A 13,501-nucleotide genomic window follows, 5' to 3' on the forward strand; every position below is an offset into this window, starting at 1 on the left:
CAATATTGAAAGTTGTGCTCTCAGCGAGTAAATAAGATACTCTATCCGGCATAATTTAGCAATTAGGGTGGGCGTTGAAGTTAGAGAAGCTCACAGAATTCGGCTTATTCGTATAATAAAAAAGTGGGAAACTTTATTATCTGGATCGTTTTCAGAAGGTTTCGACTATAATGGCCCAAGACTATTCTGCAATTTGGCTGAAGAGAATAGTAAAATTTTCACTTGAGCAAGAACTTGAACTCCTCAATTAAAATAAATAAAGTTGCATCAAATTGAAACTCCTTGTCGGATAGATTATTTCACAAGTGAAGATCGGCTATTTTTAACTTTCCCAAAATGAACTTCTTGAGTACTTACTTCTAATTTTTGCATTATCGGATTGCGAGATTAAACGGGCTCAATTCCTTCAGAACTACAAAGCATATTTACCGACAGATTTTAAATTATAGCTTCAAACAAATTAAGTGGAACTATAAATTTTGACCCAATAATCTCTCTAAATGCATGCTAACATTACCAAAGACTGGGATCTATTGAAGAAATGCACAGCCCTACTTTAGATCTTTTGCGACAAGTAAAGTTGGCTCACAGAGCTCTTCATTTGCCGAATTTGGATAAGCAAAGAGAGTTTATTGGCCACCAATTTCAATTCTGAAGGATTCGTTTAGTGTCAAATCGGCATTAACTATCGAGAGCTAATCATTGAACTGCCAAATGCTCCAAAAAAGAACTTAAGCCAAAATACAACAAAAAGAACCCCAATAAGCTAGCGGTCCTCCATTCGAATTTCACATGAAGAATATGAGATGTTTGTTTGTGGGGAGATAGTCTCCTTAAAAGTAAAACAGATAAAAAGCTTTAGCGGATAGATATTCCTATATTGTGAAAACTCTCTACATTTGTGGAGGCTGCATGTAATCTACAAGCATATGATCCTCGCCAGATGAAAAATGGATTTTCGATTGATTCTAGATGAAGTTTTGGTTTATGTTGATTTATTATTGGCATTAGAGAATGAATGCTCAGATTTCGATAATGGATCGCAAATTAATTGTTTAAATCTATGATAGAAAAGAGTGAGCTCAAGTGCAACCAATGCCTCAATCCTTTCAGTCTCATAAGAATCCCTAAAATGATGCCCTCGTGTTGCCACAATATTTGCCAGCCTTGCCTTGACGAAATATTTCAGTGTGATTCTTTGTAAGTAATGTGCGGGTACTGTCATAATATTGAAAGTCTCACAGAACTCTCGCTACACTAATTCCCTACAAATATTACTCTGACACAGCAGCACTAGGCCTTAAATATGCCCCTTCGCTTACAGAACATTACTGAGTAGAGTGACAACTTATTAACAGATCGGGAAACATAATAGTCAACTTCCTTAAGATGTGGCATCTGTCCTTCTCATCAAAAGGCCCTATAAATAATATGCCACACTGACAAGGTCAGAATTTGCTCGGATTGCGCGCTATTTGGTGCCCATAAAGGCCATCATTTCCTAAACTTTGAGCAGCTATCTGCATATATAATGGAAGCCAAATAGAACATCCAAAGCTGCGCTTCCAAGAAAAAAGTATTACAATAGAATATTATAGGCACTCCTCAATAGTATATAATCTGAATTCTCCCCGAGCAAAATAAAATAGGAAATATCTGCTTTAAAACAAATCAAAATTGAATCGGTGATGGCTAATTTTGCGAAAATAGCCTAATTGCTCGAACAAGCAAAAAATTAAGCCTATGAACAAATCAATTGCATCTATGAATAAGCGTATCACGCGATCATCAATGAACAATCGAATCTCGATGAAACTCGCGCCAAATTGCTGATGTTGGGATTCGAGACGAATGATTTAGCGAGTTAGGCTGAGGCGAAGAGGAAATAAATTGGCTTAAATCAGTCCCTTTATGAATTCTATGACGATTTGGAGTCTAAGGTCGACTAATATGAACAAATAATTGACAACACGAATATAATAATCGAGCGCACAAGACAGAAAAAACTGTATGAAACATAAAAGATACTAATCTCTATCAACTAAAGCATTCATTTCAATTTCCGAGAAGTGGTTAAAGTAAGCGTCCGAAAGGAAAAAAACATGAAAGCAATCACAGATCCCTTCAATGAGAGTTCGATGCCAAGACATTACTAACGGGATCTTTCTCGGACAATGAGAGGGTCTGCTCAAGGAATGAATTATAAAGCAAAGGAAGTAGAGAAATTCTAGCGCAAATAGTCAATGGGAACAGCCAGCTTAGCATCCAGCAGCTCTAAAAACATATCGAGGCACTCACAAATGTTGACTTACTTCAAATCCTCCGACAAGAAGCGATCTCAGCCCTATTTAATGAGTGTGCGCAGTCCAGGCAAAGCTGAGGATATGTTCAAGACTCAACGCTGTAAAGGAGTTTTCAAAAAAGACCACTTTCCCATCAAAACATAGAAATAAATCAATTCCTCTCACTATACTCGCGTCAATTCTGCCGGGATCGTCGATCTATCTTACTGCGAGTACATGGACCACACAATTTTATAGATCTTAAAATAGCGGACTTCCGAGGGGCCCATCAAGACTCTCAAATTGTGCAAAAACCATTTGACCAACAAAGGCTTTCAGGAGTTACTCCCCTATTTGCGCTAAGTGGTAAGCATGAACCTTTCGTATAACCAGCTTTCATAAAAAATGTTAGACTATGTGATACGGGATCGGGACCAATGCCGCAAGCTGCGCATCGTGAACTTGACCAAAAATTAGGCAGTATGCACAACAATAGCCAAGCCCAAAATCTAAGAGCTAAAAAGATATGGGATAATCGTCACAATATGATCTTAACTTATAATCCAATTGTGTAAGACATAACATTATTCCTTACAGATGTATCTATAGTAAATATAAATCCATTATATGAAGTTAATATATTCTTTGGCATCAACGCGCCTTGATGGATGCAAATGAATGGTACACATTTCCCTCATACTGCCCGAACTCTGAGGGAGCAATGTATGATCCTGGACCCGGGTTCTATTTGCTTTTTATAATGGCCTCATCGAATTTTGTTTTTCTTCTTGCCTTGTCGAATTTGGCTTGAGTTTTTCCTTGGTGCGAGGAGACGATGTAGTGGCCGACGTTAGATAAGTTTGAAACTTCGGCATATGAGGCAGGCCCTGGTATTTTATTGTCTATATTAGTTTTTTCTTACCAGAGCTTTCAAAGCGAGGGGATTTGCTCGTGCCATACGAAATAGCCGGAAATTTGCTGATGGAGTATCTATTTCTAGGGTTTTGCAGCTCATAGCTCGCATATTCACCCGGCCCTGGGTTGTTGTTCTGGGGCTCGATTGTCATGGTTTTATTTTGAGTTCGTGTTCGATTCCGGAGAGTGAATTTGGGAGAGGTTGGTTTTGTCGTGAGAGTCACTTGGTATCTGTCCGCCGAGGGTGTTTTGCACAGTTCTCGATTGACATAACTGCAGTGAATGATTTTCTAAATCGGCAAACATTTACTTCTCTTGATTCTCCGAGATGGTACCCTCTTTTTCGCTCTTTCGAAATTTGGAATTGGCTCTTGAGGATATATTGGCTGCTCCCGGGCGAGGACGTTAGATCTTTAGTAAAATCAGATTTGTTGCCATATCCGATTGCAGCTCCTCGATGCTTGGGCCGGATGGAGTCTCCCCCGTAAGTGCTTTGAGGGCATCTACTTTAGAGGCATGTTACAATGGTGGCTCAATAAAAAACCTGGCATTTTTGCTAAAAGAGTAGGTGTTCTTGGACTTGGAGCGATTGGTCTGCGACATGTTAATCGTCTTGAAGTTTTAAGGGTTCTTGAGGGTGAACCGGCTGGAACGCATAATTTTATTTTTATTATCATCACATTATCCCCATTATCACATTATTCACATTATCCGCATTCTCTAGTCGGTAATAATAGTTCGATCGCCGTTTCATTATAATTAAGTATTTTCTGATCGCTATCTTAAGCTCATTATATCTTCGATCGATAAATAAGATATTTTGATTGCAAGGTTGTTGAAGATGGAAGGAAAAGTCACACTGGGCTACTGGAAAATTAGGGGACTCTCCGAGAGAATCCGCATGATCTTGGAATACATTGGTCTTCCTTATGATGAGTAAAAATATACTCCAGAAACTGCACCCAAATACTTCGGGGAAATCAAGCCCGAACTTGCCAAGAAAAACCCAGCCATCAACTTGCCCTACCTGGTCGACGGAGACAATGTGATCGCCGAAAGCGATGCCATTATCGTGTATGCCATTCATAAGTCTGGCAAGGTGGAGCTCTTGGGCAGGAATGCTGATGAACAGGTCAAGATTGCGACAACTTACGGAGTGATGAGAGACCTTCACAGTCAGTACATCGGGCTGGTCTACGGAAGAGGAGACGACAAGCGCCCATTTGAAGAGGCCAAAGAAGCAACTATCCCCAACTTCAAGCCACACCTCAACAAACTGAATCTATTGCTCGGCGACAAGTAGTTCTTCGCCGGACAAATCTCCTGGATCGATTTCGCAGTTGCTGAGTTCATTCAAGCACTTCGATTAATGAGCGAATAACTCATTAAAGAATATTCCTTCCTCGATGCTCACGTCAACAGAGTTTGGTAATTGCCAGCCATCAAGAACTACCACTCATCAGAGAGATTTAGTTAACGCCCACTTAACGGTCCAACAGCCAAATGGCAATGATTTATGTAATCTAACATCAAATTGACAAGTGTGTCATCAATTAGTTATTTATTCAGAATAATCATTAGTTTGTGATTGGTTATTCTCTTTCTAACAATTATCGAATTACCATTACAGAAAAGGGTTGAACATTAACATATGAGAATAGCTTTCATGGTGTTTTGTAGGAGATTTAGTTGCTGATTCAATAAGTCACTAATAATATAAGCCACTAACAAAGTAACAAATAAAATAAAACATAGCAAGATGTTCATGAGTTTTCTATGCGATAATTATTATTAATGATTCTATATGGATCAGTTTTGCGAAATTTAAGAACCATTCAATATCGTCGGTTTTGAAGTTATTGGCCGCTGCCTGGACTGTCTCCATATGGATTGCTGTACGAGTTCATATTTCTGATTGAGTCTGGAGTATTTGTCACATTGATGCCCAAGGCGAGGAATTTGCGATCGAAACAGTAGAAAATGAAAATGCATTGCAGAGCCTAGCTTATCATTGGAACCCCAACTAGTGCGATTAGTGTGGAGAGGGTGAACACGATTATTGTGACTCCTGCTGTTTGAGCTGTGATTTGTTATGGGGTGCCTGTTGCGGTGGTCGATACGACGATGAAGGCGACTAAAGTTGGAATCCCAATAGTGAGCAGAATACCAAAGAGCACCACTAAATCTCCTATGAAATCAACAACATAGAACAGTCCAAAGTTCTGAGATATGATAGAAAGAGCTGATTTGGCAGAGTTAATATAGGACTCCCCTGTGACTGACATCACAATCATGGCGTTGTGGTTCAGCACTTCGATGATGCCTTGGATGCAGGACAAACAGCACCCGAGTATGCAGAGACAGACTCCTGCAATGGCGTTGCCCTCTCCGAACTGGTTGCCTGATTATTGAGAAACCAACCTGCGTAGTATGCTCAAGATGGCGACAGTCAATGCTCCAAATGTCATGGATCCCAAATGAAACCTATTTCCTCGATAAACTCCTGTTGTAAAGTAGTTCGAGTTGATGCCGTAATACCAGAATGCGCATGCAGTTGAGACAAGGAAAGTTTGGAAGTAGTAGAGCAGATAGTTCATGAATATGAACATGAAAATGTAGTAGCCGAGGAAAAAGTCTTCTTTGGCTGTGGACACTTTTGCATTCAGGTTTTGCTGCCGGCTGTAACTGCCCGCAATGAATGCGAAGCACCAGAAAACAAAGAATAGTGCCCCAAAGACAAAAGTATACAGAGGGGCCACATAAACTGCAGGCTTCTCTGCTAAGAATTCTCCGGCTGTTTCTAGGAGTTTGATTCCGATTTTCAATTTAGCCCGACAGCAGAACAGCACACATGCGAGCACGAGCAGGCTTATACCCGATGCGATCACCATAGCCCATATTTGTTTGATGATTCCGAGGATTAGGATAGCCAACAAAATGAGAGTGATAAGCACCATCAGCGTGTAGATCATGCATTTTGGGAATTTGCGAATGAGAAATAGAAACAGGATGCAGACTCCAAGAGCCAAGGCAAACATGCCTGCAATGAGTCCTTTATGCGACTCGAACCCGTAGCCGATCACTCCGACACCTTAGACATTACCAGCTGAGTTAGGGAGGAAGTCTCTGTACCCCTACTTGCCATCATTGAACATAATGATCCCGAAGACGACCATCGCGATGATCAGCACAAACAGCGTTATTAGACAGCAGATATCGTTGCAGGAGCGATACTAATTCTCGACAGGCCCAGCCCGAATATTGTTTACATGCTGGCCGAAATGCTCATCATATTTTTGAGGATCGACGTTTTGCATTTGTTGGCACTTTTATTAAATATCGAATATATTAGTAGCCATAAAAATCTATAGCATTATATGATGGAGCCTACTTCCATCGAACAAGCGTTTCCCAGTATCTGCAGCGACTTACATGCAAATGCATACATATTTTCAAGATTCTCAGCATAAAACCAATCATTATAACTGCAGAGCTCTTCATCATGCGAAACCAGGTTAAACGTGTCTTCTTTTCTATCCATAATTTTATGGTCGATTGATCGTTAATATAAAGTTTATGATAAACTGAAAGCAATAAATTCAGAGATATTTGCCAAAAACTGAGCATCATAAAAGCTTGACATGAAAAATACGTGAAAATACTCATAAAAATACATTTTTATCGATTCTTAGCTCTTACTGATCATATTCACATTTCATATTCATATTTCATAGGATTGACATTCGGCAGATGCTCCATTTCTCCCCTTTTTATTTATAGAAATAATTATGCAATGAGTGAATCAAATCATTGCCCTCTGAAGATCTAATTTGTGCATTCCTTCTTTCCTGATCTCTCCTCGCTCAGCTTCATAATGCAAAGTATTTCGCTGTAATCTGGGTTGTTTTACAGCTTGTATGATTTTGTGAGGGCTCTTTGTGACAGAATCTGAGCCGCGATTTCATCAACGGTAAAATTATCTTGATTCACTATCTCCACTTTCTGAACAAGGATCGACACTCTATTGTTAGGTTGAGTCCTCTTCACTTCTTTTTCGGAGATCTCGTCGCCTGCCTTGCACAGACTCATCACACAGGCGATCAAGGTGTCCCTGAGGACAAAACCTACGATGAAGACCACGGTCAGGATCGAAAAGTACCAGCTGAGGAAGATTCTTTCGATTAGGAGCATCAGCTGGCTCAGGATAACTATATCCGATGGGATTAGCTAAATTAGGAATATTTTGTACCATATTGCTCAGCACGGAGTTCTCCTTCACGAAGATATCGTCGGACCCGAAGGCCCAGATCGAGAAGAAGCACTTAATGATCAGAGAGATTTTCATGATGTTCATTGCTCGATTGTTTAGGGATTCGTTGTAGGTCTTGGGCACTCGGCTGTACTTGATGAACAACATTTTCAAGAAGAAGAAACGGGTCACAAGCCCGATGAAGGTCACCGGGATGATTGCGGGCATCGATCCTCCAAACAACAGGCCGATAGTGATCAGCATCAAGATATTCGCGTAGTGGTCCTCAATCTCGAATTCAGGCCTCTTGAGCTTTCGTGCCATATTCTGATGGAGGATTTCGCTGCGGGAGGTGCACTAGCTGAGATTCTCGGTAATGCAGCCAACAAGAGGGAAGGTGAAATGAGGGATAAAGGCCAGAATCAAGGAGTTGAACCAAATTTGATACCCTATATCTAAGTACCACTCATGGGTTAAATCCTGGTACTCCCGCAGGCTCCCAATATTAACAACCATTTCTGGGTCAGTGACCAGCTTCAGCAGAATGTTCTTGAAGGAAATCCCAAAGATATTGGCTTGCATCTAAATATAGGGTGGGGTACTAAAAAGGTGATCAACACAGTCGTCGACAAGTATGTAATCATCAGGTTGGTCATCATTGTCACCGACTGCTAGGTGTGACTGCTGTATCTCTGGAACTTAGCCAGTCCGATCACAATCAGTTTAACTATCATCTTGAATACCACGATTGCCAGCGATATCGCCACAGTTATGGCGATCCCAAATATATACTTATACCAATGGTCGTAGCAGATGCCCTGAATTGTTTCATCCTTGTAATAAGTCGACAAGTTGTTGATGCACCACACTCGCCGCAGATTCACATCTGTCATTGTTAGGATTGTCTAGGCAGTTACGCCCGACGTATTCACTCCTGTGGAGTTGTCATTCGGCAGAATGATATTCAGAAAGGAAATCAATAGAAATCCTCCCCCTACAATAATCAATAACAAGACGAATTGAAAAAGCATCCGCATCCATCTCGTGCTCCAGTTTATATGTACATTTTCCCAAATTATTCCTCCTGGCTCTGTGTAGCAGGGTGCAATCTAAATTTGTTGAGATCTAATCATCAACTCTTCCGGGACGGTTTGGCAGCATCTGAAAATCTTTTGGTAAGGCTGAAACTTGGCCAGAACCTCATTCCTCACATCCTCTTCTTCAAAACTCACATAGAACTTAATGTGTTTCTTTTGGTTGGACTCCTCTACGGCTGCTAATTTGGAATAGAGTTCCGTGTTTTTCTCCTCCAGGCTGGCTATTTAAGCAGCGAGGCATTCATCCTACTCCTCTTGACTTACCCTGAGAGTTTTGATGTTGATTTCGTTTTCGTAGATTTACTTGGAGAGGAGTATCTTGTCTTCGTAGTTCATGACAGCTGCCACTTCCTTCAGCTTCCCGAATTTCGACATGAATTCGTGAATATCCTCTTCATTCGCGTCTTCTGGGAACGACAGCACTTCGATTGTATCTTCGCTTTGCATTTTTATTTGTTTCTTTATTTCCTGGTGGATTCTATTGGATTTGTTCTCCCAGTAAAAGTAGAAAACGAAAAATATAAACGAACTCAGCAGATCGATGAATGCGCATATATACTTCGACGTTATTGAAATATCGGCAGCGTTTACCTTTCCTGTGAGGGAGGGGAAGCTGTACGCGCCAATGCTTAGCTTTGTAACTGTCAACTCGAGACTGGAGATAGTGTTACTCCATGCGTTGGAGTTATAGTAGTTGTAGCATATTGGAACAATCGACAACACTGAGAATAGAAGAAAGAGCAGAGAAATTTCCCAAATTAGCTGAAAGAATAGTGTGATTCCGACTCCATAAATTCTGAAATGCTCAATCTTCACAAATGTGCTAACTTCCTGGCCTTTGTAGAGATTGTTGGATTATTGATCCCTTTCGGCCAATGCTTTGTCGTAGTCTGCTAACTCCAGGCCCAACTATTTGATAGTCTTTTTCCGAACTTCAGAATTGCTCTTCTTTTTTTCATCTTCATCGCCGAAATATTTGTTTAGGCTATTGGCTGTTTATTAACCTTCCTTCATAGAATTTATTATTTTATAATTCGATTATATATTTCTATTTGATTATAATGGTCAGTTTGAAATGATCACTGATCGTTGAACTACTGATTAATAGCTCGATAGATGAAATTAATCGGATTATTGGCAATGCATGGACAATCAGAATATCGAGGTCGGGCTGCCAGTTCAACGCAAAGTTTCTCGGATGAATTACTTCTTAATTTACTACTCTCCTTATTGGTATTTCTCTTTGAGCAAATCGATGTAGTGCAATGTCTTCTCGTACCGAAACTTCATCAAAGTTTCCTTGTCGAAGAGCTTGCTGCCGTATTGGTGGATGATGCTGTTTGTGGTGTGCAAGTGCTTGGCCTAAATGTCCATGATGGAGTCCCCGTAGAATAAGACATCCAGCAGGAGATGCTTTTCAATGATTTCGAGTGCCTCGATATTTCGGACAATGGTCCCCTTTGGGCCTGGGGCGATTAAGAGATCGATGATCGAATTCTACATTGGCTTGCCTGACTTGAGAAGGGACTAAACTGCTTCGTTCTCCATTATTCCAAAAACCCCCACGATGTTTTTATATTGTTTCAGGGATATTATCATTTCCATGATGGTCGCCATATACAAATCATTCACCTTCAGGAAAGTGTCCGGGTAGATGAGAGTCCCCATTTGGTACGGTGTGAGTCGTAGGTTTTTATATCGAGGCAGCCTTCGACTTATGTTTTTAAACATTTATTGAAGCTACATGAGGGTGTTCTTATTTGCGAGCCATTGGCGATAGCACCTTGATGGCATTTCAGCCAGATAAAGATCGGTCGAGCTGTATGAGCTAATATACTGCTGGCACATTTTAAACCCGAGCTCTTGCAGGATTTATTTTTACGCATTTTTTTATAGGTTATCACTTTTCGTCAGATTTAAAGCATTAATTAAGGGTCTTTCAGTTTGTTTAGACTACTACTCGAGCTTGAGCTATTTCGATGTGGCTTTGAGCTGCTGGATATACAATCTGTCACTAAAGACTCCATCTTCCCCTTTTTTCAGAAGTTCAAAGCCCCTGAGGTGATAATCGGGCCTTCTTTGCAGCACGATAGCTTCAGGCTTTTCCCCATACAGAAACTTGTGCAGCTTGGCTTCATTGACCCGGTAGTAGTTGGTCGAGATGAGAGTGAGTTTATGGCCTTTATGCTCCAAATTCCGAACTGAGCCATGCGGACTGCCATTCAACAGCTACTGATATGATTTTTATTTATCTGATGGCTTCTTGGCCTGCTCCCATTTCAAATACGATTTCCTCTCGTCTTAGTTATTCTTGCGTGACTATGCTTATTGAATATACTTGCTCAGTATTATTTCTTCCGGTAAGTCAGGCAATTTCGCAACTGGCTAATTCTCAGCAAGAACTTCATAAAACTTGCGTGACGCAAACCTCCAAGCAATTGTCTTCGTCAGCATTTGCGGTATTATACTGAAATATATATGCAAGACTCCTATGGCTGAACTTACTTACGATAAATTAAATTAATTTAATAAATCTGCCATTTTAAAATGAAACGCTGTGATACTTCTAAGCATTTTATGAAGTTCGATAGCATTAGTCTCTCTCAGTCATACACATCATACATATCATTGACAAGTTCTATGATACGAACCAAAATAGCTTCGAGCAGAGCGCTCATGAATGGCCTGCAAGTTGAAACAAATGAACAGAAAACTAAATTAATCCCATAAATGAAACAATATAATGGAAGCTATTATTTTAATTGAATGTGGCGATAATTATAAATATATAGATTATCATTGCTATTCGATTGGCTATTCGATAGGTTAGATTTTAAGTTAATTTTGATCAGAAGAGAGCCAACAAAATATATAATAGGGATAAGGAACATACACCACCTTCAGTTATACAGGCTCACTTGCCTTTTTATTCGCAATGGCGGCGGCCTTCTCCTCAGATTTTTTCTTGAATATTTTTCCCTATTTTCGATAAAGTGACAAAATATATTTGGCGGTGCAGGTCTTAATCCCCAACTCCTTCGCAGATGCCTTAATGGTCCACTTGTCGTCGATGACCTTGGATATCAGTTTCTTGCGCATCTAAGTATATTTGCAGTTACTTCATAAGTTATGTCGTCATATGTCTTCTTCTCCGCTTCGAAATTTTACTCGCTCTGCATCCCCAATACACAATTATTATTATCAACACCGAAAAATCGGCATAAATATAAATAAATTGGGCGCTCTTTCCTTTAGTTTTGGAGCAAAGGCAATTGCCCTTGCTCACTACTTTTGATTATATCAATAATGTCATTTGTCGATATTGTCAAACCCCCGAAATAAGAGCCTCTGGAAGGTCTCTCTGAGGCGGGCAGAAGAAGCTTGGGGTTGGGCCAGGCCCTAAAATTCATGCGACATGTGGTTTGTATAAAGCCAGGCTTTTTTTGCAGAAGAGGATAAAATACGATTATTTTAGCGATTCTCGGATTTGAGAGATAACTTGGCTTTCGGCCTTGTAAGTTTCGACTGCAGTGGGAGAGATCACAAAAATGATGGGAGGACTTAATCAAATGTTTTTACTAAAATTATTTGGTTCCAGATGTTTGCAGTATAATAAACCAGCATGGGCCAAATACACAAAAATTGAACAACAAAATGGGTGCATCTCCCAAAATAGACAATATCTTCTATAATTGAGGCCATCCGAGCAAAGCGGAGCAAAGGAATAATAATTAGTTATCGATTTGGTCTGATAATAATATTGAAGCAATTCTAATATATTCAAAAAGGGACAGCGTGGAAAATCCCAACTGTTTATAATCAGCCGATTGTTACATTATTCGGCAAGCCATTGATTCAAGAGGAGTTGCTATGCTGTTTTAATTAAAACTGCTGAGAAACAAACCATATTACTCTCGGTAGTGTTAGCGCTACTTTTTTACAACTCATCAGTTATGAATGAAACATTTTAGCGTTTCGGTATTTTCACACGAGGAATGAACTAAATAGTGCATAATCCTGATCAAAAGAGCTCTCTTCTTGAAAATATGATTACCTATCATCCATATGAGTTCTATACAAGATCTCCCACTCATGGGTTCAATGCTGGCATTTACCATTTAACAGCCAAAGCTGATAGTGAGCAAATAGCATGGCCTGGGCTGTTTGTGCTCATAGAGTAGTCTATTTGTGCAAACTCCACACGAGGATATGGCGGTATATGACTGTATATGATGAGAAACTGCCTGTTTGGGATTGACAGCGCATATCACATATATTAAAAGTTAAAATAAGTCGAAGCCGAAATAAAAATTAATGAGGGCAGACAGATGCACTTCCTCCCTATTTCTTATTTCCCTTCTGAGTAATGATTAAATTATAAAGTGCCAGAATTGTGAGATTCGGAACCAGGAAAAATACTCGAAATGGTGATAGTTTGAGTGTTGACAATATTCCCAGTAATCGATTTGATAACGTAATTCAAATATAAGAGTGCAATAAGTTAAATTAATAAGAGGATCATACATTTTCAGCATTGATTGTCTTCTTTGAAGTATCTCTCATTAATTTTTATCTTTACTGCCAGGTATTTCTTCTGTGTCAACCAATTGAAAAAATGCTCGAGAAGCTTGCCCATTTGTCGATCGCTGAAGATCACAACATTTTCGAGTTTTTAGAGTTCCCGAAATGCGGGGAGTGTCGTGGTTATGAAATTGTTGACATATTACACTAAATTTTGTATGGGTTCTTCCTTGATGTGATTAGGATTCAGATTTGAAGCCATGATTTAACGGGCCATCATGACAACAAATAGAAATAAAAGATCAACATAAAAGGGCTAATTCAATCTCTTTTGGATTTAGGCCAGGAACTAGGAAAACACATTCTCACAGGACTCCTCGAAAATGTCCTCGGCTTCATTATACCGGGGCTATTGCTATTGTTGATTGAAGTTAGCA

At 39.8% G+C, this 13,501-nt stretch overlaps 1 protein-coding gene across 1 annotated transcript; it reads left to right on the top strand.

Annotated features, from left to right (window-relative positions):
- The first annotated feature begins 4,038 nt into the window (after positions 1–4,038).
- On the top strand, positions 4,039–4,710 carry LOC148298693 (glutathione S-transferase class-mu 26 kDa isozyme 51-like). Its single transcript, XM_088276709.1, is given in 1 exon segment — positions 4,039–4,710. A coding segment is annotated over 1 exon segment (672 nt).
- Positions 4,711–13,501: the final 8,791 nt, after the last annotated feature.

The sequence above is a fragment of the Brachycentrus maculatus genome, unplaced genomic scaffold, assembly GCF_059751285.1.
Source record: "Brachycentrus maculatus isolate JH-2025_06_01 unplaced genomic scaffold, ASM5975128v1 h1tg001728l, whole genome shotgun sequence".
In the NCBI taxonomy this organism is placed as follows: domain Eukaryota; kingdom Metazoa; phylum Arthropoda; class Insecta; order Trichoptera; family Brachycentridae; genus Brachycentrus; species Brachycentrus maculatus.